At 45.5% G+C, this 26,527-nt stretch overlaps 1 protein-coding gene across 1 annotated transcript in view; it reads right to left on the reverse strand.

The window, feature by feature from the left end:
• The window catches only part of SLC22A3 (solute carrier family 22 (organic cation transporter), member 3), a 30,979-nt gene that overhangs the window by 3,717 nt on the left and 735 nt on the right, over window positions 1-26,527 (reverse strand). The window contains exons 2-7 of the mRNA XM_009895514.1: window positions 13,001-13,104; window positions 11,823-11,977; window positions 9,052-9,217; window positions 7,944-8,061; window positions 2,484-2,581; window positions 2,131-2,345 (exon numbers count right to left, since the gene is read on the reverse strand). Coding sequence (XP_009893816.1) covers window positions 2,131-2,345; window positions 2,484-2,581; window positions 7,944-8,061; window positions 9,052-9,217; window positions 11,823-11,977; window positions 13,001-13,104 — 856 coding nt within the window. The remainder of the gene's footprint in view (window positions 1-2,130; window positions 2,346-2,483; window positions 2,582-7,943; window positions 8,062-9,051; window positions 9,218-11,822; window positions 11,978-13,000; window positions 13,105-26,527) is intronic.

Genomic DNA, 26,527 nt, shown 5'->3' on the forward strand with positions numbered 1-26,527 from the left:
GTGTTTTCTCAAAACTTCAATAAGAAGAACAAGAAAACATTTCAGCTTGCTCTGAACCAAAAAATGAGATGCTTGGGTTTATATCCCTTCCAAAACAACCAAACAAACTGCCATCAAATTTCAGCTCATGTTGCGAGACTCTGCCTTTGCCCTGAAAAGTTCTGTTTTCAAGCATTTGTAAGAAAAGCAAAGGCTGGAAAGAACAAAACAAATCCACATTGCCTCCCTGGCACCCCTTCAGTCCATCAGACCCCTGAGGTGAAGGTGACGTCTGTACACCTCCTCCCTCTGCCAGGGGACTTGAACTGTGTGAGTACCTCAGTGTTAATGAGTGCTCACAAGCTGCTGCTGCAGCTATTCCCATCTGTATAAACAAAAATTGAGTCATTCTTGAAAGCAGGAATCGCACCTCAGGTGTCCCATCTGTGAGTATATAATCTCTATGCTGTCCTCTCCTCGCCCAGGCAATGCCCCCTCAGCACTTCACCACTACTGAGAGCAGGCCGGTGACAGCACCCTGGTGGCCCCAGGCCACCGCTTTCTCCCTTTGCTCAAGTCATACCAGCCCTACATTATGCTCCTGCTCTTACCCCAGACCTGCTATATTGTGCTCAGCATATGGCGTGTCCCAAAATACATGAAGGTGCTAAAGGCAGGTGTCCTGCAGGAGTAATTGCCCAGTGCTGCTCTTTGTTTCCTCATCCTGCAACAGCCCTAGCTCCAGGCCATCAACAGTCCCCAGTCCCTGCTCTCCCAGTAGGTCCCTTGTACTTTTTTAACAGATGGAGAAAGATGCCAGGAAAGTCAGCAGGCAACATGGTGACTGGGCCCTCTGCCTGAATTGCCATGCCCTGTATTGGGGTAGCTGCCACAGGAGCACAGGGCAGCTGGCATCTGCTAAACACGTGGTGGCTCTTCTGAGAGGCACACAGCAGTGGGGACCCAGGGAAAATCTGCTGGGACAGCAGAGTTAGTCTTCATGGGCTTCTGTGGTCAAACTGATGAATACAAACAAGTCACACAGCCACCAGTGCATGCACCCGGAACAGGCTGTTGATCTTCCCTCTCCATTTCTCTCTCCTATTGTTTCTGCTTCTATTAAAGCAGTGAAGCTCCTCAAGCATACAGTATTAATTTTAGGTACTTTTGGAGGAATCCCATTAAAGGGAGCTTAACTGAGATAGAGGTGAACTAACACACCTCTTTGAAGGATTTCATTTTGCACTCACCACAAACCTGCCTGTTTTCATGGGCACATCATACTCTTTAAGTCCCTTCTCATGGCTTTTCTCTAGGAAAACGGTTGGCCCATGATATAACTTAGGGAACTAGAACCTCTAAGGCTGGCCAGGACTGTGCCTTAGTTTGACAGGAACAACCCTGGGGAGGAATAAGCTTCTCTAATGCCTGTTCAGCTGCTGGTCCTCAGCTATGCTAAGGCAAAGCATGCTGATGTGGTAACATTCACTTCAGAGCACCTCCAAATGCTTTCCTGGGGATAAAAAAAAAAAAATACACGGAAGGGAAAACAATTTAAAGAAAAGATAGGAGTGCTGGGAAGCCTATGTGCAATACCAGACCTTTTAATCGTCCTTGAAACCAGATAAGAATGACTTAATCAAAAGCCATACCTTTCGTCCAACCCCTTAACATTGTCCAAACCCCTGGGAGGGTGAGGGCAGGGCAACACTGTCCAGCTTGTCTGCCACAGCCCCTACATCGTGTCATGGTTTTCAACCTTTTATTTGTAAATGAGAAGCTACCCCAACTAAATCACTATTCCTTATATCATTGAATGTCTTCCAAGTCAGGGAATGTATTTTCCCTTTATGTTTGTATACTCTTCCCTTGCATTTGCCTTCAAAAAAAGTACCAGGCCTTTATACACATTTTTTCTAAGACTGTGCCCATCTGTTGTTCACCCCCCATCAAAGACACGACCATTAGATGTCCCAGGGCAATCTATAAGCAAATAAGGTATGTTGTTCCATGGCTGTGGTGCTGCTTGCATCACCAGACACTTTTTATTTTTATCTACAGTTTTGTGTGGTCTGCTGTCCTTGCTTAAGCAGTGTCAGAGAGAGTCGTCCTTGACCTAAAGAGCCTGGCATTGGGAAGACAATTAATTACCTTCCGGCAAGAAGGCAGTAATGAGGCATGCAATTCCTGCCACAATGTTGCTTATTCCAAAGGGAAGGCGCCGGCCAATGCGATCAATTGTCACTAAAATTAGGAGAGCAGCAGGCAGCTCCACAGCTCCTGAGATGAAGAATTCTAGGTAGAGGTTTCCTGCAACAATTCCGAGGCGCATGATAAGCCCTTGGTAGACCAGGGCACTTGTGAACCTAAAAAGGAAAGGGAAAAAAAAGGCTGAGAGGCAAACAGATGACTACAAGCAGGTGGAAAGACCTTAAAAGTCACAAGGGATTTTTTCTTCAAAATCCCCCACGCTGGTAACAAGCTGGACTGACATGGGCACTCACCAGGCATACATCAGGATGAGCGTGTTCCTCCTCATCTGGGGAGTCCTCACCAGGTCGAGAAAGGAGGGGTTGCTGACCTCCTCATTGCTAATAGTGATCTGAGGAAAAAAGTAAGCAGTAGAGTCAGCTGTTTCTGTGTAAACATGGTGCTCAGCAATATTCCCGTGAGCAAAGGCGCTGATGAGCCAGCTTGCTGCTTTTAGCACCCCAGAGCAGCGCACAGATATGGGAAATAACTTCTAGCCGTTATCCCACAGCTGTGGGATTTCTTTTGTGATGATTGTGCAAAAATCAGGAAAAAAATCCCCAGTCTTGACTTGAGAGTGGAAAAATTATTTCCTCACTGTTAAATGAGAGAGGTTGACCTGGAATTTCTTGGAATGCAGTAAGCAGTTGTTGTCATGTCAGGGTCACTGGGAGCAGAGTTGCCTTCTGCCAGAGATGACAGAGAGAAGGAGACTGAGGCAAGAAGGGCAAAGTGATGGGCTGTGGGAAGCAGGGAGAGAGGAGGTGAGCAGCAAGCAATGGACTAGGGAATACAGCAGGTGGCACAGCTGGGCAGCAGGAAGAAAAGAGGAGATCTGTGAAGGTGTTTGGGTGCTACAAAACATTCAACAGGTGAAATTCAGAGGGTCTTAAAATACACAAGCACTGTGCTGAACATTGCTTTTAACCTGGAAGAAAAAAATCCTGCAAAGTATGAGTTAATGGTCCTCACACTGCTTACAAAATATAGAAATTCTGTTCACAGCTTCCTCCAATACAGTCACAATAACGCACTCAATTAAATTGTTAGTTAGAAGGTTCACCAATAACAGAAAAGGGCAGGATTTCACACAGCCTGTGTTTACACATTGCCATAGGATATTGTGGAGCCAGCATATTATCAGGGCCAAAAAAGAAGATTAGGCACATTGATGGAAGCTGTTTTTAAATGCAGCCAGCAGTTTTTAATGGTGATGCCCAAGCCAGGTGTCAGTCCTTTTGTTCATATGTTCATTTAGCTGGTGAGGAAGATGACGAAGAGAAGGCAGAGGTGGTTTTAGGCAGCGACAACCCATGAGACTGCCCAAGAACTGGCAGCAGCAGCGGCTGGGATTGCCATCAGCTCTCAAAGCAGCTCTGGGAAACATGAGGTTAAACCTGCTGCACACTTTTTACGAGGATTTCAGTCAGTCTGGCTGCTTTGATTCTCAGTTATTGACCCCCTTCTGAGAGCAGGCCTAAGAGAGCAAAGAGAGGAGTAAATCCCTCTCTCGACTACAGCACCGCTGCCCACGTGAGTGCAGTAACCCAAGGAACTGATCCCAGCTGGCAGGGAGACAAAGGTGGGAGGATGGAGAAGCAGGTAGGAACATTCAGATCCTTGATGGGTAAAGTCAAAGGCATTGCCAGAGGGTACTGTCTGCCCAGCCAGGGCTATGCCCAAAGCTTTTGCCCTGTATTTTGTTTTTCATAGCATAAGGTAGCACAGATGTTTTTCAGTGAGATTTGGCTGGATGCATTTACTCATGACTTCTTCATAAGTGAGTGACACAAAACTTTGTAAGTGAACAGAGAAACCCCATGTTTGTTTGAACTTCCTTTCTACTCCCTCTTGCTTTTCTTCTGTAACTAGAGCCAGAAATTTTCTTCGAAACGCTGCCACTTCTGCTGCGTGCCAGAGCCCTTTGTGGGGCAGGCGGAGGTTGCTGGGTTTCTGCCCTGCTCTTAGACTCTCTCATATTATGGTTATAAAGCTGCCATGACTGTGTTTATAAGAGCAGGCTGCCAGCCATCAGTTGTGACTTTGTGCAAATAAGGTTTTCGTTTTCCAAAGGACTAAAGATAAATTCAGCATGGCTGCTACCATATATTTTTATGTCTTAATAAAGTCATAATAACCTCAAGCATGACTTAGCGTTTTTTTATGGATGAAAAAAACATCACTGTGGAAAGTCACCTCTTTGTAAGGAAAAAAGCCCTCTTTTTGTTCTTTGAAGTCAAGGAGAGCTTTGCTATTCACATCAGTACAGTCAGGAATTCAATGACAAAGCCCATGTTTCCAAAGATACACTATATGAAAACTCTGGAGGAAGTTTTGTAACAAACTTCCCTGGCATTTTTATGTCCCAGCAAATCACATACCAGTTCCTGTGCAATAATTTTCAAAGATTTCTCATAACATAGGCATATAATTCTGCACTTGCTTAATTCTGCACATAGTACATTCATGCATGTCTATAATACTTATGTATGTAAGTTCATATATAACAGAAATATATATGTTCATATATGTCTGTATAGTAGAAATATATATAAAGAGAGAAGGGGTTTTGGTCCACAGCACTCTCAAGAAGTAGCTCTTAACTCAGCTGAGTTAAGATGCAGTCCATTCTGCTTTTGGACAGAGACCAAGAATGAATAAATTAGCTTGGAAAAAAAAAAAAAAGCATGCTAGGATAATTACAAGCAACTGGAAAAAAAAAAAACAAACAGTTTATAATTTACAATTAATTTAATGAGGTCTGGACAGAGCTGAACTGTACCAGTGTTGTAACTAACAGAGCAAAAGCAGCAAATGTTTATCTGTTTTCATAAAAAGGTCATCTGTGGTTTCTGCATGCCAATAAAAATGCAAGGCTGCTACATCCAGAACCATGTAAGGGACTTGGCCAATGAAATTGTTACAGACATATTGGAAAAAATCTTAGCCAAAATGCATTGATGAATAATGCCTCTCTCTTCTCCCTGTCCCTCCACACCTGATGTACTTTGCAGGAGTCGCTTTGTGAAAGAGAATTCTGACATGAGTTAATGTGAGAAATACACTTGATCCACAACTAATGCGTTTCCTGGAGATGCTCTCTCTCTTCTGGGCACAGCACCAAGGATGACAGACATTGTGTATTAAAAAGGTCCCAGGAACAGATCCAGCACAAATCTGTATGTGTAGAGGTTAATCTGCTGCAGCTGTGGGTGGCTTAGGGTTACGAGCAGGGACACTTCTGAAAAAAATTAAATATAACTTAAAACAAAAAGAAGGGAAAGGCACACATCTCCATTCTGTTGTGACACTTTGAAGATGCTGAGGTTTAGAGAGGAGAGGTGGATGTAGGAATGCAGGGCTGAATGTGGAGGGGGAGCTGCAGCAGCACAACCTTCCCACTATGTGCCTTGGGCCACACTAGGCACTGGGTAATGCTGACCAAGATGGGGGAATCTCACTGGTGTATATGTCCCAGCCAAGGACAATAAATGTATTTGCCCTTTTCTCTCACCTTAGTCACTCTTTTCAGTTTGTTTCTCTCCCACCAGTTTCAGTCTGCAGTCCTCCAGTTGCACAAGACTCCAGTTGCTACTCCAACGTGACTAGAGAAGTTCATTCTGCATTGTGGGACAGCGGAGGGTGATTTCCTAACCTTGGCTGGTATTACAGAGATGCCTTGGCTTCCATCAGAAAAATGGTTCACTAATTGCTGGCCTAGCTCATTACTGCTCATCAAAACTCCTTCTGTCATGTTGCTTCACTAATGTACAACAGTCTCATCTGGTATATCCCATTTCTTGGCCAAGGAAGTTAAATATAACTTTTTCCCCTGAGAAACCCCTCTCCCCATCATTGACCTTTGTGTGCTCCCCTGGGCAACATAATATTCATAGAAACGCCATTATAGCAACGTTATGGCACTTGAACAAGTTGCTTATGAATAAAGCAGCTGGCTGTGGAAACATGTATTTCAGCATAGTCACCTCTGCTGATAGGTCTAGTTTTGACTTTACAAAATCGTTAGTCCCAAGTCATATATATATATATATCCTCAGAGGCATAGTATAGGTTAGGGGCCACTTCTCTGTGGAACCTGTTGTGTGAACTTTAACTTGTCACGACTGTCATTAGTTGTCATTAGCATACACTAAATGAAGTGGAAAGATAATGGTATATTGGTATATATCAAGTATATAAATATATCAAATATCGGTATAAATCAAATGGCCATTTCTATACTTCTTCTGTTGCCGCATACCTCTTTCTGTGTGCACTTACTGCAAGGTCTGTATCTATGACAGGAATGGTCCTGAGTAAGCAGAGCTGCTTAGGCTGCGTGGATGATTTATGGAGCCTGTTTCTCACCAGGTAAATAAAATCCTAGGCATTTGGGAACATCTATTGGGTGTTTCAGAAGAGTGCCAATAATTACTGCTTGGGTTTCATCCAGAACTATACTCTAGGATTTCGGTGAAGCAACCCCACTTTTTTGGATAAGGTGGGCTAAATTCTCAGGTCTCTGTTGCTTAAGAAGAGCAATGAGAAAGACCTAGGTAAGATACTAAGCTGTGGGAACCCAGGTTGCCAACTACCTGTTACAAAGCACACACATCCCTTCCTGACAGGATGGAACACGTCAGTCTTCTCCAAATACTGCCATCCCAAAGCCTTTGCCTTTAAGCCGCAGTGAAAATTTAATTAAAGGTCCCACATGATAATTTTGTATACGTATAAAAATGAATGTATACGCATATGCATGTATGTAAGGCATAAAGGATACCACTGTGTACTGACAGATGGACATTTTGTGTAGGTTATTTCTTTTCAATAAGAAAATCACTATTTCTTTATGAAATACTCATAGTGTGTTCAGTATGCCACCTCTGAGCTGCTGTGTGCTAACAATTTGCAGGTGTTTTCCTTAGTTCAAATAATGATTTCTAACATTACTATAGCTAGCATTTAGGCTCCAGACCTGGTTTGTTACAGAACAGGAACCTTGTCCACGTCTATTGTCGTCACTGAACCATAAGGCCAATGCCACAGTAAACATGGTCTGAGAGACAGGCAGTGCTACGCAGCACAGAACAAGGCAAACGCTGCAGTGACACGACAGTGTCATTTGAAATGCGTCAGTCCTTTCAGTTCCATCAAGACCACTTGTCAAAGGACGGTAATTCTAACAAATATTGTCCTATTTGTAAATAGTTATCTCAGACCGTGCTTCCCCTATGTTGAATTTTGGGGCATATTTTCCCCCTATTGGGTTGGAAGCAAATTTATACTTACATTTCAATTTTCTACATAATCTGCTCTTTGAGTAGTAAAAGGAAGTTCTAACAAAGGAGCCAGGGAAGTGGATCCTGCTCTCCCCACTCACTCTGTCAGCTCAAACGGCAGCTACTCTGAAGTACCATTGGCCCTCAGGCTAGTTTCTGATATTTCCCACAAGTTTTTAAAGTAGGAGTGTGGCAAATTAAAGACCTGATTCATTGTTTTGCAAACTTCTTTTTTCAGCCCATGTCTTTCCAGCCAGTTCACTTTTACCCTCTTGCAATTAACAAAGTAGGTATGGGACTGAGAATCTTGCTCTGGTGTGACACTTCAAGGCTGTTGCCCATCACATAAAGAGAATGCATTTTAACACAATTGAACCTTCAAAAGATTAAGAAAGTTTAGAAAAAAACACTAGCTCAAGCAGATGACAGTACCTCTGAGTAATGTGGTGAGAGGTATTTCCCATTGTGTTTTGCAATGTTGTGCATGATTTTTAATGCCTTCTCTCCCTTTTTGCGTGTCAGGAGCCAACGTGGAGATTCAGGAACCACCCTGTAAGAATACAGAAGTCATAAATAGGGGGGGTTGCCCTTTAACGTCATAAGCAAACTAAAGTGCTTTGCCTTTTGCCTGTGTTCATACACAACACACTGTTTTTTCAGTCTTTGGGATACAGGAACTCTTTTGTGGGCTGCTTTTCCAGTCAGTCTCCTGTAAAATATCTGACCCTTGTGGGCAAGAAAGAAGGAAATACACTATATCAATACTCTGCAAAGCTGAAAAATGGGAAAACTGACTATTGTATTTGCACAATGGATGTCAAATATATGATAACCAACAAGCAAACAAGGGAACTCTAGAACAGCAAGGAACAACGGAAGTTGACATTAAACACATGTAGTACCAAGTACAGACAGATCAGGAAACTTCTAACTGTGTCATTATAAGATAGACACACACACACACTCAGATGTATATGTATTTTATAAACTGAAAACAAAGAAGAACTGACTGCTGTTTCAGTTTCTGCTAGCCTAGGGTTAAGATGATTCACAATTTAGAAGTTCACAACAGGCAATGTTTAAGGAAACAATGTGCAAGAAGAGGGTATGTGGATTAGTTTCTTCGGATCCAGCCCACAGGATGGCTGCACTCCACTGGGACAGATGTTCACCACAGTATAGTGCTCTGCTTTCTCATTAGCTGTACTGCCCAACTTATAGGACTTGTAGAGCAAATTCAGGCTTGAACTGAGTACGTAATTAGAGGACCCCACCTTTACCTCTAATTACGCAGTCAGTAAGCAGAGCAGGGTTCTGTGAAGGGCCAGCTGTGGCTGATGAGAGAGGCAAACCCTGGGCAGAAAAAGGAAAGTAACATAGCCTGTGATCCACTAAAAAGAATTGATAAAGTCAAAATCAACAATATGCAAATATCTTCTTCCTAACATCTTGCACATTGGAGACTTCTGTCCACAGCAGGAGTCTCAAGGTGCTTGAATAGCAATAGCAATAATGACAAGAGCAATGACTGCAACGTTACCAGTAGTACAGCAGGAAGAGGAAGTTGGGCAGTGAAATGGCCAGCTGGATCCCCTGCCAGGTGGGAACCAAGTACGCAATTCCAGGGAGGATCATAATTCCCAGGGTGAAGAATATCTGAATCACGATCCCAACGATCCGCTGGTCAGAACCAACAATCTCCGTCACTGAGCAAAGAGAAAGCCAAAATAAACAATACAGAAACATCTCTAACTAAAAAGAAAAATATTAGTGGTGGAACATAAGGAAGGATAGTACTGTATCAGGTCACAAGTCTGCCTAGCCCAACATCTTGCCTTCAGCAGTGTAAGCATGTCACCGAGGCTGTCCAGGGGAAGCACGGGTGATGCTGCCTCATTAATTCACCCCCTGTTCTTCATCGAGAAGTTTCTAACTGCATGTTTACTAATGAATAAATAAGGCCAGAACAGGGTTTTGAGACTGCATCATGATCATGCTTAGTGGTAAATTGTTAGCACTCTCCCTGGCAGAGTTTTGGCCTGTGCCCCAGACTAGAGAATCCTCCAGGCAGGGGCTGCTCTCAGCTGGTAATATGGACAAGGAGTCTATGGGGAAGAGGGTTTAGCCATACTGTGCTGGTTGCTCTGAAGCCTAAGGTATGGTCCACAGGTTTTTTTATTTACTAGAACAAACGTAGCCTTTTGTTTTGGGTTTTTTTTTAATCCTTTGGTGTTTTTTTTTTTACTTTGTGAATGTGTCTAATCACTTCTGAAACCCATGAAAACCCATATTTCAGGCAATATCCCATGGCCATGAGATCCATAGTTGACATAAGCAATGCATGAAGAAATGTCTCTTGTTTCTTTCAAAACTGTCACCACTACTTAGCCTTCAGAGTAAAAGCAGAGGGTTTTACCCTGGTTTATAATACACAGAAAACACTTTCTTTTTATTATTTTACTAAAAGAGACACAATTTTACAAGTAACAGTAATTGTTTTCAGCTGGCAATGCAGAGGGATATGATACCATTACTATTTTTATTGACTATTTGTCACGTCTGCGTGGCTCAGGGGCCTAAAGTCAGGCAGTCTGATCTGAGCATTGCAAAACATTCCTTTCTGTTAAAACTTGACCATTTTAAGGAAGCCATGGGTCTGTCACAAAACACTTTGTTGGTGTTACAGCACTTGCCAAAGTTTTAGGATAAGATCTCGGTTTAAAATTAGGCCGTGTGCTTGGAAGTGAGGGGAAAAGCAGCTTCTGGCCCTTTCACTGGATCTTGGACCTGAGCTGCTCAGCAGTGTAACTTTGTCCAGACAACTGAGGTGCTTCTGGGTTTTAGATGCTGAGAGGGCTCGATAGGTATGTTTGCACATATGTCACCACAGTGTTCCCAGGTCTCACTGTAACTGTTTACATCTGGTTCAAATTCTGCTCTCACTCATCTAAATTCCACTGGGAATTTAAAAAAAACTGTCACAGGCCTCACAGACTACAGTGATGGTACAAACTTTTTGCACTATATAATGATGTTATCACTGTATTTTGGATTATCACAATAGATTAGAGAATGGTTGATTTTCTTTTTGATTAAATCTGACATCTCATCTCTAGTAGGATGTTTCCTCAATGTCGTGCTATTTCATGCTGTAGAGAGGAATTTCCCTTTCTGAACCTGGCAGTCATTCAAGATGCCACAACAATACCATTTTCTCATGAAAAGTAAGCTGGCTACGCGAAGACCTTCATCGCTGGGCCATGACTACAACCTATCAAAGAGTCTGAATCCCTGTTCTTTTGATGCTATTTATAAAAAAGCTTCCCTTCCTTTTCCCTTTTCAGGAAATAATAATCCTAATATTGACCCTGGTGTCCAGCCTGCCACTAAGCAAAGCCTCCCAGCTAAAGAACGAAGAGCAGCCATCCAAGTGTCTGTCCTCCCAGTGAGGAAAAGCAATTACCTCCTCTGAGCATCTGCAAAAGACATTCAGACTCCACCAAAATTAACTGTGTCCCTCTTTGTGTTTATCTGGGGCTTGCTGTGTATATTTTGATCATCTTGGTGATCTTCTATGTAATAAGAAAACTTTTATATACACATTCCACTCCTCCACCTCTTAATTATTTATGTTAATCCTTCCCCATTGGAGTCCATAAATTAGACAGCCATAAAAGGCCTCGGATAACATCAACAGAAAGTGTTGCACTGCTACTGAATTGCCTATGGCCAGCTGCTCTCAGGCATATTTGAGTAGCGCAGTGAAGGGTACAAAAGGAGAGCCTGGACAGTCCTGAAAGACACGTCACTCTTGTTAGTCTTCCCTCATGCATTACTTCTTCCTCTCTCTTCTCTGTGGGATCCTAGGAGGTCAGGTAGGCATGTACACAGATGCTCATTTCCATCCTCTATCAGTACTGAATATCAGAAAGAGTTTGCACTTGCTGCCATTCTTAGAGGCTACCACTGTACCAGTAAATTAGCAGACATTGCCAGGTAAGGAAAGCTGTTAGAAAGGTCCCTAGCAGGTTCTGGACAAAGGCCAGTGCCTGCTTCCCTAAACATTCAGTTCAGGCATGCGCCTAGACCATGGATGATGCCAAGTTACAATTTGCATGTAGGCATCTTGTCTCAGAGGACAAATACATTAACTAGGATGGACTTGGGTTATTCATTCTCTGCTGACCCCAGGGCCAGTGCTTTTTTCCCCAGAAAAAAAATATTATCAAGAGGAGATGTAGCCAGACTCCTCATCCTCCAAAAATCCCTCGCTTTTCCTAATCAGAAAAGAAAGAAGATCACAGCTCTCACCAATCACGTAGCATGTCATCCAGGTTCCCTTGCCAAATACGCCTTGGAGAAAACGGAAGATCAAAAATACAGTAAAGTTTGGTGCGAATGCCACTATGATACCACATATCCCAACCCCGAGACAGGAGAGCAGGTAGATGAGGATTCTGCCATATCTGTTGAAAAAGAAAAAGAAAGTGAAAATCATTAAAATCCACAACTGCCCAGCCAGACACTGAGCAGAGATATCCCAAGTTAGCTAGTGCCACGGCATCTTTCTGCCTTACTTTTTCCCTTATTACTATATCCCTTGGAAAGATGAGGTTTTCCTTGAAAGTAGTTTTGTTTGCTAGTTCAAAATTTGTTGTCTGAGAAGACATTCCAGATAATTCTGTAAGTATTCCTGCCAACAAAGAAATCGTACTTTAAATTATTATTACAATTATTACAGATACCAAAGAAAAATAAAGCAGGCGGGCAGAAAGAATTTTATGAACTGAAGAATTATGCTCTGCCATTGAAATCATCAGTGGTGCTGTCAGCCAACGCACAGGTTGACTACTATTAATTATCAGCACAAAGCACAAACCAGGTTCCCTCCTGTACTCTAAGAGCAAGGCAGAGCTTACGGGAGCTTGCCGCTCTGGGGCAGGTCAGCTGCTCAAGCCTGAATATCACCCACATCTTTTCCTTGGTATTCATCCAGCTCTAACACAGTTGAGGACTGGCTGGAGAGAGCTGTGACCTTGGTTGTAAGTGCATGAGTTCAGCCTGTGACTGGAGAGAGCTGACATACTGACTCCCTTCCTTCTTTCCTGGAGTAGCTGCTTTCTTCATCAATGACGCCTATTAAACATCCTCCAGTAAACATCAGTCCGTAAAACTCCTCTGAATGCTTCCTTTTTATTTCTGTGTCCTTCTGCCCTTCCTGGGTCCAGATGTGCACAGAAAACATCGGAAACCGCAAGAAAAGCTCTTTTCATGACATTTTAACATCTGAACAGGATCAGTAAGTATTATTGCGTGAAGTTTCCAGCCCAAAAGGAAGCGAAGATTACCGTGGGTTTTTAGCCCAGGCTGGGGATGTTTATCCAAAGTGAATTAAACCTTCAAATTGTTGACGCATTCTTCTTGCAGTTGACACTACAAGTGATTTCACTTCCAAAAAAAATCAAAGGACAGCAGCGCTTATACAGTACCTGTCTGCAGCGTAGCCCAGGGTGAACGCACCGGTCAGAAACCCCAGGTTGAGGATAGCCTGTGAGAGATCCAACATCCAGACACTGCCGCACACAAGGTTATACTGCGGGAACAAGGGAGAGGCATAAACACCCCAGGTGGGTCATTCATCATCTTCAGGGCAAAACGTCATAGAAACTGCATAGGGCCAGGCAGGAAGGGGAAGGGGAAGGGAAGCAGGAAGGGCAATGGGAAGTTCACATGTGTTTGTTCAACAACAAGCGCCGCTGGGCCAAGGAAGCGCAGCCATAGCAAGCACTCTTCAAGCTATCGTGAAGACAGAGGGAGAGCTCCTCCTTGCCAAAAGGATGCTGTGTTTCATACATCAGTTGTCCAGATATGGAAAGCAAATTGCTCTTTGCGAACCAAACACAACGCCGTTAAATATGTTGCCAAGGCAAAGCCATGACTTTGTTTAGTGCAGAATAAGGGTGTGCAGCTATCGCCAATGAAAACACCAGTTTATGGAAATGGTTTAATTCTTTTTCTAAGTGCCTTCTAGAGAAAAGCAAAACCATGTGGTCTCTGAGAAACTGAAAACAGATAAACGGATCTCAGATCAATTTCAGACACAGTGAATATGTATTTTCTTGGTGTAGCTTTCCCAGACTTTTCTATTCCTTATATTGCAGTAGCTACTGCAGTAGCTATAACTATAACATTGGTGCATATCTGAAGAATTCATTAACAGGGTTGGGGATGGGGCTAGGGACAGGCAGGGGTGAAGGGAAGAGGGAAGTGGGTGAGAATAAGAAAGACAAAGAGACTAGGAATTAAAACTAAAATGAAACTAAAAATTAAGTAGTTATCCAGACAGCATGTCATTGGAAATTACTTCAGAGTTTCTTTGAGAATAACGAAAAAACAACTGCTGCCTGCCAAGTTCTGCAGACCTTATGGGAGCCAGGACTTTTCAGTCTATACCTGGGGCAACCTTAGGAACAACACAGCTTCAGGACCAAGGGAAGCCACAGACAATAGCAGCTGCCACCATTTACCCTAGCGAGGCCCTTTTGCTTTCAAGCATGAGCTATCAGAAATCTTTTTATTGCCAACATGGTGCTGGTTGCTGAACCACACACAACGTGTCACGTTTGTGCTCACCAGCACACGTACCACAATACCAGTGCTCAAACACTGTACTTGGACAGGGTGGCCACAGGGTGGGTTAGAGGGAAGATTAACAGCCTCTTCTGCTGCTCACAATTCTCCAGACTCTGAAATTTCATGCCATGAGCCTGAGCTCCATCTTAGCCCATTTGCCTGCTGTAACGTCCAGCAAGCATTGCCTGGGCCTGGGGTTTCAGAGGTGTGACGCAGGAGATACAGAGGGCACCCAGACTTGGATTTCACTGAGCCCAAATCTGGACCCAAAGATCTAAAGTAAACTCTTACATGTTTATTTATGTACCTAAATAAGAAACATTTTCTTTTGATATTCTGAACTCCACACAGGTGCCGGTCACATTCATTTCTATGGGCTGTTCTTCAATTTTTAAAATTAAACTCCTCAGTTTGGATTCCAGATGCGCTATTAGCACTGTCACTGACAGTAACTACAGCAATATCATTGTTGTTAGTCATGATGATTTTACTGGAAGACCAGGATTTGGGGGGGGGGTTGTGGCTTTTTGTTTCTCTTGAAGCCATAGGTCTGGGAGATTTGTGACTGAGAACTGCAGTTTCCAGCTCTCACAAGTGCAAAGAAAAACTTGGCTAGTAACTTCATAGGTCCCCAGCCTGACACATATCCCACCCCCACTGACTTTAAACAAAGCCATGGTTTTGATGTCAACCCCATTACTCCAGGGAGCCTGACTGGCCACCTTTCAGCCAAGCCAGGCAGCCAACATCTGGCTTCCACTTCTGTAAATCTTGAGCAGGAGCTACAGAAACCTCAGCTTCCTCTGAGAGAAACAAAACTTGGTCTCAGCTGTCATACTCAAAGGCTATAGCAATGCTTTCCTAAAATAGCCTGAACAAGAAGCAGCACTTTCAGATTTTAAACACTGCTTAACCTCTTGTTTCTTAAAACTATGACAACCCCGGCAAATAGCATCAAAAGATGCAGCTGTGGAAAGCAGAGTTTTTCATGAGAATGAGCATTAAAAGATTTTAGAAGGCAATACAATTGACTGTGCTGATGGCAGAGGTTGGGGCTCTCAGAGGAACATCTGAAGCCACAGGACAATACAGCTTACCAGAGGACTAAATAACAGCGACAAGAAAATATCGGCTTCAAAATTGCGCTGCTGTAGTCTAACAGAAAAGGAAATAATCACATGAAGAGGTAGACAGAGAGGGCAAGCAGGAAGAGTGGCTTCACATGAGCTCAAGGAAATTTCTCTGACTTAGCCAGAGCTGTACTGAGCTAGACACTTCACAGGACACATGTCTGGTGCAGGTTCCCCAGTCAGGGCCCACGCTGGACATGCTGGCACTGCCATGTATGCAGCAAGGGGATCATCTGGACAGCTGCTGGACTTGTATGTGCATGGACAGGTATACACATTGCCTGGTCGGTGGGTCACTGGCATGGTTCCTCTGGCCAGCTTGGCCTGCGCTTCAGGTGCAGGTGGTACATTCAGGTACTGAATGTTGCTGCTCAGCTGAACTTTTGCACCATCCAACAACAGCTCTCCTGGGACATCAAAGCACAGGTCTTTCACTCTTCTTGCCTGTCTCACCACATAACTGCACTCTCCCCTGTGGGTTTTTGGTCAGACCAGTACCAGCAGGAGAGACCTTGTGCTCTGCCATGCAGGTGACAGCTCTAGTGAGACCTCAGCACCCAACACCATGGACTATTTTACAAAATGCTGTCATTTCATGCCCTTTCCTATTGGTGGCTTCAGAGCTGGCTGTGGTGCGTTGGCTTTCCCCAGCCACCTTTCCGGGCTCTCCGAGGGGGCTGTGCTGACTACAGGCTGTTCTGGGCCATGAAAACTCTCTTGTCTTTTCCTGTGGGAGACTCTGGGGGCTGAGCACAGCCTGGGTGGAAAGTCAGCATTTGGGAGCTGCTCCAGTGACTTTGCTCAATGCTTGCAAATGGAGAGTGAACTGCTGCCTAGGGTTACTCCTGCTGTTGCCCACACCTCCTAGAATAATGAAATACTTTAGGTAGGAAGGGACCTCTGGATCCCTCTGATCCAAACACCCACTCACAGCTGGACCTGCTTTGAGCTTACATCCAAATTCACATCAAAGCTCATTGTTCCAGGCCTTGTCCAGTCAGGCTGTCAACATCTCACAGGGTGGAGGCTTCACAGCATCCCTGGGCATCATTGACCTTCCAGAGTCTCATCTCTGGTGGGGTTTTTAACTACCCTCTGCTCTTACCAGGCTGGGGGCATTTCCCCGCTCATATTATTCCTGGTGTCATGTCCTTTTCAAAAATTGTTTACAGCGATGGAACGTAGCAGAGGCCAGCTTCAACCTGCATCTGTGCTCCAGCTCTGAACACTGTTTAACATGAGCCTTTGCACAATTATATTCTGCTTCCAGCAGATGCTTGTGGAGTCACCCTGGGAGCACCATTCCCCAGAGGCACAGAAAGAAGCCCTCACACCTCTCTGCTAGCAGTCCCCAGGAATAACAGAGAGACCTGAACCATGCTCTGCAGAGTGAGTTGTCTCCCAGGGAAGATTAAGATGGCTCAGCACCTCATGAGCTCCTTGAAAGATCAAAAACTTGGAGAGAAATACCAGGCAGGGAGGGCTTCATAAGGGACCAGGTTTTAGAGCCCTTCACTGAATTTCCCAAGTCAGAGAGCAAAACATCCTCCAACACTTGCAATTGCTCCTGACAGAGATGGCCATGAGAGAGGACTCCCCCTCATAAACCAAAACAGCTGAGGAGAGAACAGGGAAGGGAGTGAGAGTGCTATTGCCTGTCCAGAAACAGAAATAAATTAGCATGAGAACAAAATTAAAAGGTGCATGTAATAACAAAACCGTTAAAGCAATGTCAGAATGAGATGATGCTTACATAGACATAAAATGCATAAATAAAAACATTGCAGGTCCCTTAAAATCCACTCACCCCTAATTTCAGTTGTTGATTTCAGAGACCAAGCCCCAGATTTCTAACACCTCTAAACTGCATTGGGATTACAGCTCTCCCCAAGCGGACACACCAAGTTTCCCAAGACCCAGGGAACTATCCCGGCAGGTCAAGTGACAGCAAAGGGAGCACCATCGTCAGCAGTGCCAGGTGGGCGGCTGCCCCCCGGGAGAAGCAGCATGCTTCCCACCCTGCTGTGGGATGGTGTCAGCCCAGCACCCTCAGCACATGACAGAGCTGTTCTCCCGGGAAAGGCATCTGCCCTTCGAGGAGCAAAGGAAAGCTACAAAGGTAGCTGAGGAGCTCAGCTCCCGGGGTAGTGGTGGGTGGCTGTGCCGGGCAGCGCTGGAGCCATGCCCGGGCAAGCAGCCAGAGCCGCCAGGAGGGATCAGCCCCAGCACCCACTGCAGCCACTGGCCCTCAAGGTTTAGACTTTTTGATCCTTTTTTTCAAAGGCTATATTTATTTTTTGAATAATTTGATCCCTCTTTATTGTAAACAGGTAATGAATAAGCTGTGATGAAAGAGGGCAGGAGAATGAATATGTGCCAGAAAGAGAGAAAGAAAACTATCTTTACAGGAGAAAATTCTTTTATCTGAACAGCAATTTCAGATGATTTAGGCAGCAGCTGAAGCTAGCTCTTGTCTAACAATATAGTAAAATATTTTAAATATTCTGGGAAATAGGAAAATACAGAAAACTTCTGAGAAACTGTGACCTCTTTCTGAAGAGATTAGTAACAATAGCTAACTGTACCCTCCTAAATTAGTCCTGCGCTTTGTTATTTTCTAAGTATTTAAATAACTTCTGGTACAGATAAGCATTCTCAGACCTTTTCTGTTTGATTGACATAGAACCTAGCATTTAAGTCATCACCCTGCTAATGTCTTGCTTTTCGTTTGCAAACATAACCTTTAGAGGGGAATGTAACCTTTAAAAGAGAATTGCACGCCCTGGAGAGATCTTTTTTTGATCCAAGCCTCCTGTCAGACCCATATCACCACTTCAGCTGTGACCTGGTTTGGTTGTGCCTGGTAGTTATCCCCATCTGCATCACTTGGAGAAAAAGCATCTGCATCTGTTAACCCAGGATTTCAGCCTGTCTCCAGTTAGCCCATAGTCTTCCTATATAACACTCCCCCAAAATATCTTCCATGTTCCTTGCTAGCAGACTCCACAAAAGGGAGCGGAGTGGTGCCTCCTCTCAGTTTCTGAATGGTCATATGCCTGTCCATGCATGGACTGATGTTTACACTCCTACCACACGGGCTGCTCCTATGTCCAGGCAGATGCAGTCCACGTTGTGAGAAGCTCCCCGACTAGGAGCACTTCCATGCAAATATTTGGTGGTATCAAGGAGCAGAAGAGCTATCCCTGTCAGTAACCATCTCCTACTGTGAGTAATAGGAGATCCCATTCCCTGGAAGTACATGTTCTTCTCATAACACCAAAAAAATCCCTGCATATGGTCTTTAAATGTCACAGACTACCCTCCCGCTATCCTACTTGGTTTCCAAAATTGGCACTCTAGGGCTCTCTCTCTGTCTAGACCACAGCTGTCTGACTTCGGGTTTTTTTGTTTTCTTTCTGAACGTTCCAGTTTGGGAACCCCAGGGAAGAAGAGCTATAGCTCACACCAACTGAAAATAAGCTGCATAAGAGATGTGAGACCAGAGGCTCATTGCTGAGCATCACACAGCCCTTGGCAAGCTGGGACCCAGCTGAGGTTTCCCTTCAGAAGCACCGCCTCTACGGCTGCAAAAGCATACCCCTGCTGCTGCAGAATTTGGGACACATTACGGAGAAACATTTGGTAGATGTTGGAGTAAGGAGAGCTTACCATCCTGTCCTCCTTACACATTTGTAGGTGTGTTTGTTCACAGTGTCCTCGCAGTGCATGTCTATGTTGTGAGGTAAACATTTCTGCTTTCACTTGAATAAGCTCACCCAGGACAACACAGCAGAAAGGCAATGTCACTGTGTTCAGTCCCCTTTCCTCCATAGCCTTGAAATTTAGTTGCTAAAACATTTACTGCAGTGTGGGGCGAAGGATATGTAAAAGGTAAGGAAAGCCTTAGGGGTTCTCGCCTCTGATCTTAAGCCTGTTTGTTGATCTGTATAGCATTGGCTACACCTAGACCCTGTTAAAACCTGGCTAGCTGGCTTCCCATTGCAATCATCGAGTGGGTGAGCTAGCTCAGCTGGCCAGTTGCAGATAAGGATACGTGTCCTCTTCCTCAGCATTGCCATGCTCCCTGCTAAGTCCCTCACTGCACAAATGCACACACCCAGCACGACCCTGCAATTCATCTCTGCGTTCAGTCCTGCGCTCGCCTGCACGATTTCTGTCCACTGTTGGACAAAAAGCATTGTGTGCCTCAGCTTGGCCTCTCTCCGTCTAGGGAGTTGGCTAAAAAAGGTTGCACTGCCCAAATTGATAAACAATCCACATTTGCACTCCTTTCCTCCTAGCCTTGGCAATGAGGTGACATCCTAAGCAGAAGTAAGGTGCTGCCAACAGAGACAGGTAGCAGGAACCATCTCCTTCAGGACATCCCCTCTATAGAGTCCTTTACAGACTGGGGAAAATCAGTCCCACCCTGACAGCCCTGCAGCACGGGCAGCGATACACTCCTGCTTGGAAATACATTCCTGAGATGAGTGTTTTCCCACCGGCTAGAGGCTGGAACATCAACACAAAATCCCAGTGCAGATTTACAGTAGTAGTGGTGCGGCTGGAAGGAACTGCGCTGGTGCACTTTGCTGATCTCTAAAACAGCAGCAAACCACCTGAGCGAGACCTCCCTGGGAGAACGAAGAGGTTTTGCACTGGGCCTCTGTAGTTCCATTACTGGAGTAATCTCTATGGAAAGAAGTGGGAACTGGCTGAGATGGGGCCAGAAGAAATGCTTGTACATGACTAATGAGTGGGAAACATGGGGGCTGTGGCAACTTCTCATTGCTTCATAGCTTTGGCAGACGGCAGACATTTTCCGTTGTAGTTTGACATGCAGACTAACCTCAGACTTGTAATTCTTGGTACTTGAGAGGCCTTTATGCAGTGAGCAAGTCCCAGAACACTTCAGCACACCTTATCCCTGTAGTAATGCATTGCTTTAAACGACAACATGTCATTAAAAGCTCCTCAAAATGTAGCAACTTTGAGTAGGAGTTTGGAAGCACTTTACTGCCTGTTACAATGATATTTCAAAGTGATGGATGAAACTCTTTGGTCAATAAAGAGATTCCTCAGCCCAATTACAACAGCATAAACGAGCCCCCCCAACGTTTTAAATGACATTCATACAAATGGCCAAACAGAGGCTGGTTTACCCTTCCACTCCCAGTGACAAATGGTTTAGGACAATATTCATCATTTAAGGAAACCTGGGGAGATGAAGACTGTCGCTGCATATTCCTTATTTGTTGCTGGGCAGCTCTTCTCCATCTTTCTTGACCTCCAGCCTGTCAAACTGCTGTCTGTCACACATCCTTCCTGCAACAAAACACCCTGCAAGCGCATGCAGTGGAAAGAGAGAAATTACCTTTTTTTTTCCCTTTCTGTGAAAACTTCTGTCAGAGTGCTAAGGGACTAAGCCAGGACACTGTCCTTCTCCACCTCTTGTTTCAAGATAAGCACTTAACAGCACAAATGCCCTGCTCCTGGGGCACTGTGGTTCAAGGCCTGAGGAACAGCTTAGCATTGAAAGCTTTGGAGGTTTCTCTCCCGAGTATGGCCCAAGGCCCAGCAGGTACCTTTCCGTCCCTGCCACTCACATCACCTGGACTCATTGAGCCTTCTAGGACAGAAGACCTGCTCTGTCCTTCTTTTTTCTTATGTCTATCCGTGACCAAAGCAAGAGGGAGGTGGAGAAACTTACCATCTCCCAAAGAGGGGAAAACAGCAGCTGTCCTAAAAACAGTAAGAAAAAACGAGGCCCAAACTCTCAGCCCGTAGCATCTGGTTCAATGGCAGTGGCAGAAATGTAGCCCCACTGGCGTAACCCATGCGAGGAACTGCTCCAGCCCCTCTCATATGGGGAAGGTTTAATTTGAGCTTCATAAGACATTCAGCAATTGCTGCTCCCTCTGCTCTTCTGTCTGTCCTTTTCCCCCGTTCCCTCCACTGCTTAATATTAATCCACCATGACAGTGGAAATAAGACAGGGTACTGCCATGCCAATGACAATAATCACACTGGGTCAACACTTTGAGGGTGAATTGCATTGTTTAATGCCTTGGAGGAGGACATCAAAAAGACCAGCTGTGCTTGACTGCTATGTTGGCTCCTGCTCCGAGGGACTGTAAAAACTATGAGACAAACGTTATTGCTTTGCTTACAGGTTTCTCTGCAAATGCTGGCTGACTGTTATTTTCTAAGACAGCTGGCAAGCAGAGGAGTAAGATTTATTCCCAGCAGGTGCAATAGGGTATGTTCAGATGATCATTTGTCCACCTCAGACCTCACACTTTGGCAATGAATTGTTGCCAGGTCTCGAAATGACATCATTTACGGTGTGAAGACTTGCTGCAGACAGGGCATACTGGAATCTGTCCCTTCTGCTGAACTCCTGCCAACAGAGGCTGCCAATAAGCCTAAAATATGCCAGCTGTGCTGTAGCTGCTGATGACCACATTGACCATCCTGCTCTCTTCCCCCTGTAAGAGGTGCTGCTGTCACCAGCCTTGCCCCCCAAGCAGTGCCAGCCACCTGCTACGACCAGCATCATTTCATCAGCATCAGCTGGCACAAGCCAGGAATGGATTTAGCTCAATAATTACCCACTCAGCCTCCTTCTCCAAGAAAAATCTGAGAAGCCACTGGGTTCCCGTCCCACCGCTGACGCATGCAGCCGCTTATTCCAGTTTCACAGGGTGCTGTGCAAGACCCGCTCAATTAAACGGGAGAAGATTGCACCGGGCCAAGGTCCGCTGTGCAGATCGACCACCTGCGACAGCATTGCGTTGGAGGGGTTGCTGCCAAGTTTTACACATAGCGAGGGACTTTGCTGATATCTCAAAACCTTTACATCATCCCAGATCAGGTTTGCTTGGCTCTAATTCAGACACCACTGTGCTGGGTTGTGTGCGCGGTGCCAGTGGACAACTCCTCCTGTGATCTGGATTGCCCTCACGGAAAAGCCTGACCTAAAACAATGGAGCATAGAGATCCTTAGGCGTGTCCCTGCAGAAGTAGGGACCTCCTCTCAGAGCCTGTTATTCATCAAAAGAAGATTTTAAAAAGGAACCTTTAGCAGTGCTCTGTCACCTATCACTAGACCAAGCTAATTGGCTTTGCCATGTTTTTCGCCTTCCAGTACCTAAAGGGGCCTACAGGAGAGCTGGTGAAGGACTTTTTACTAGGGCATGTAGAGATAAGACAAGGGGGAATGGATATAAACTGGAAAAGGGCAGGTTTAAATTAAACATTCGGAAGAAATTTTTCACTTTGAGGGTGGTAAGGCACTGGAACAGGTTACCCAGAGAGGTTGTTGAGGCCCCATCCCTGGAGGTGTTCATGGCCAGGCTGTACATGGCCTTGGGCAACCTGGTCTAGTGGTATGTGTCCCTGCCCATGGCAGGGAGGTTGGAACTCGATGATCTTCAAGGTCCCTTCCAACCTAAACCGTTCTATGATTCTATGATTCTCCTGTGATGATTTCTTAACAGACTTTGCTCTTCTCAAATCCTGAAGGAAGAATACCCTGGTATATTCTCCCAGCACCCCACTGTAGCCCTAGCACTGAGACTCAGGAGTCCTGCAGCAGTAGATGATGCAGCAGGCACCTCGGATGCTGCTAACAAAGCAGTAAGTGTTTTTTATCAGTCCACATTACCCTTTTTTCCTCTGCTTCCTTCTGCTGATGCTACTGTGAACGCCTTTGCAGAAGACTGCTGTCTAAGATGACAAAGCGGCCAGCAAGCAGCACGCTCCTGTCATGCACAAATCAGCAATGTAGTCAGGTACTGCAATACCATTCATTTCACAACTCCTCACCAATCATTCCCTCCAGCTATATGATTTATCTTCTCCGGGGTGCTCAGAACTGATTGCAATAGCCTGTGGTTTGCCTGCCAGACCTGCTCTATCATATGACATCTTTTCCCAGCAGAGGCTTTACACAGCTGCATTTGCCCTCTGCCTCCGCTGTCACACTACAAATCTGCACCAGATCTGCGCTTGCCATAGGCCTGGAAGAACTCCTTCAGTATCCTGACTTTTCCTTACCCCCCCCATTTTTTTTTCTCCCTGAACATATAGAATCATAGAATGGTTTGGGTTGGAAGGGACCTTGAAGATCATCGAGTTCCAACCTCCCTGCCATGGGCAGGGACACATACCACTAGACCAGGTTGCCCAAGGCCATGTACAGCCTGGCCATGAACATCTCCAGGGATGGGGCCTCAACAACCTCTCTGGGTAACCTGTTCCAGTGCCTTACCACCCTCAAAGTGAAAAATTTCTTCCGAATGTTTAATTTAAACCTGCCCTTTTCCAGTTTATATCCATTCCCCCTTGTCTTATCACTACATGCCCTAGTAAAAAGTCCTTCTCCAGCTCTCCTGTAGGCCCCCTTTAGGTACTGGAAGGCCACAATAAGATCTCCCCGGAGCTTCCTCTTCTCCAGGCTGAACAGCCCCAACGCTTTCAGCCTTTCCTCATAGGAGAGGTGCTCCAGCCCTCGGATCATCCTCGTGGCTCTCCTCTGGACATGCTCCAGCAGATCCATGACCTTCTTAGGTTGGGGACTCCAGAGCTGGATGCAGTACTCCAGGTGGGGTCTCACCAGAGTGGAGTAGAGGGGCAAAATCATCTCCCTTGACCTGCTGGCCATGCTTCTTTTGATGCAGCCCAGGATATGGCTGGCCTTCTGGGCTGCGATCGCACATTGCTGGCTCATGCTGAGCTTCTCGTCCATCAGCACACCCAGGTCCTTCTCCTTAGGGCTCCTCTCCAGCCATTCCCTGCTGAGCCTGTATTTGTGCTTGGGATTGCCCTGACCCAGATGTAGGACCTCGCACTTGGCCTTGTTGAACTTCATGAGGTTGGGTTGGGCCCACCTCTCCAGCCTGTCCAGGTCCCTCTGGATGGCATCCCTCCCCTCTAGAGCGTTTACCTAACCAAACAGCTTGGTATCATCGGCAAACTTGCTGAGGGTGCACTCAACCCCACTGTCCCTGTCGCTGACAAAGATGTTGAACAGTACAGGTCACAGTACCAACCCCTGAGGAACGCCACTCCTTCAGGTTGTCATGTAACTCATTCTTATAACTTTATCTCCCTGGTCACTTCCACTGTTGATTCACCCAGACATACAGTGCCAGAAATCTTAAGATAGTTGAAAGAAACAGAAACATTTCTGCACACATGGACAAAATGAAGCATTTACAAGTAGATACATGAGAAAAGACGTTTGGTGACCTGATGAAACAGAGCAAGCGCCTGCTTAAATTGAGTCATGATTTGTTAGAGCCTCAGATGAGCAAAAGGAGGCTAAATTAAGTCTGGGACTTAAATTGTCTTTGCTGGATATGTAACACATTAATAGATATCAAGCTCCTCTTAATAGCTGATCTCAAAGCAACTGAGCCAGGATGGGCGTGCCACAATCTTCCTTTTGAGATGAAGAAACTGAGCCTCGTGTGATGTGATTTATCCAGCAAATGTTGCAAAACTGGGAGCAGCATACAAGTGCCACAGGTCACAGTCAAGTACGCTCCGGCTGAGGTGCCCCTGGCAAGCAAGAGTCCCTCTAGGAGCAGCAGTGACACTGATGACGGGAGCTGCTGCCCTGGCACAGGGAACAGATGGTTCCAGCCTGTTGCTACTGACAGGCTGTTATTCCCTGGCTTTCCCAGTGTGTTCCTTTGGGACCACGGGTGGAGGGTGTTTCCACAAGTATCCCATTATCCCTCCTCCCTCCCCTGACCCTGGAGGGTGTCCCCAGGAGAAGCAGGGAAGAAGGCGTGGATGGAAAGGTGTTCACCAGAGAACATTGAACCTTTCACTCCCATTTATTGCTACAACACAAACACTGATTTCATTTTCTCTTTGCTGTACCCAGTGGATCAGCACTGCTGGAAAATCACAGTGGCTTTGCTAGATACACAAACTGCTATCATAAACGGACTCTGAGCACAATCTTATGGACACAACTTACAGGCTTTCACCTATAGCAAGGCTGAAGGGGCGGGGGGGGAGCAACAACAAAAGAAAAGGAATCTCTGTATTTTTATTTTTAAGCTCTGAGGAGAATGGCTAGCACAGATTGCCGAGGTAAAAGATACTAGGACCTAACCCCTCAGCAGTCCCCCAGCAGAGATACCTTGGAGGCAGCAGCATAACCTTCCCACCGCAGCTGCCTCCCACCATTTGCTGTGGAGCCAGGTTGTGGCTCCTGAGCAGCATTCGTCCTCCTGACACCCAGCCCTGGCTGCCACTCTCAGCATGGGCAGACATAGGTCATTCCCAGGGACCAAATTTTGACACCAGCTCCTTGTGTGTGACTTGCGGCCCTCCAAGCACCCTTGATTTTGGCAATTGCACACAAAAGTCAGTTCTGAAGCTTTGCTCTAGGGCCAGCCAGATGCTCTGATTTATGTTCTTCTGAGCATAGATCCTGCCTAAAGCTGCTCAGGTTGGACGTGGTGCTCAGGGCACAAAGCTGCTGCTCTGAAGAGCCTGAAGCCTATGAGCAGATACAGGGGTCCCAGCTGGATGGGGGAAGGATGGTGAATGGAAAGGTCAGGATAGGCACTGCTTTCCAGTTCAGTGTTTGCTCAGAGCTTCTCCTGCTGTGCCCTGCTCCATGTTTCAGAGGGCACAGCTCCAGTGCAAGCACCTAGTTAAAAACCACAGTGGGAGGCTCATGAGACAGGAAGGAGCCAGAGCCCACAGCTGTGCCGACACGTTTTGTGGTGCACCTTGATGATTTCCTTGCCAACCCCTCTAAGCACACTTCATATTTTTCACCACTGCATTGGTGAACATTACTTTCAGGATGACCTTAAAATACACACTTCTAGTGCGTAGCCTGTGTGCTGGAGGCAGACCATGGCACGACTGCAGATTACACAGAGGATCTCCTAGCAAAGCATTGTAAATGGTTTTTCGCAGCCTCATTAAAAAGCCACTACATTTGCCAGCCCTTACCACTAGTAGTAACAGCCTGCAGTTCTCTCACTCTGACATTTCAGGACAAGCTGAATGATAGCTTTGAGTGAAAATGTGTGTTTGTTTTTTATCCTTTGGTAAGCACAATCATTTCTGCTGACTCCTGTCAGACCGCAAAAGGGCAGTCTGCCACCACTCTTTCTAATTACCTCCAGACTTAAATGTTCGGTACTGGAAATACAGAGAATGGATAATATACAGTGATCCAGATCGTCAAGTGGTATCGGCTGCACCTGGGATTTACACCAC

This window comes from Charadrius vociferus, unplaced genomic scaffold (assembly GCF_000708025.1).
Source record: "Charadrius vociferus isolate BGI_N301 unplaced genomic scaffold, ASM70802v2 scaffold142, whole genome shotgun sequence".
Taxonomy (NCBI): Eukaryota; Metazoa; Chordata; class Aves; order Charadriiformes; family Charadriidae; genus Charadrius; species Charadrius vociferus.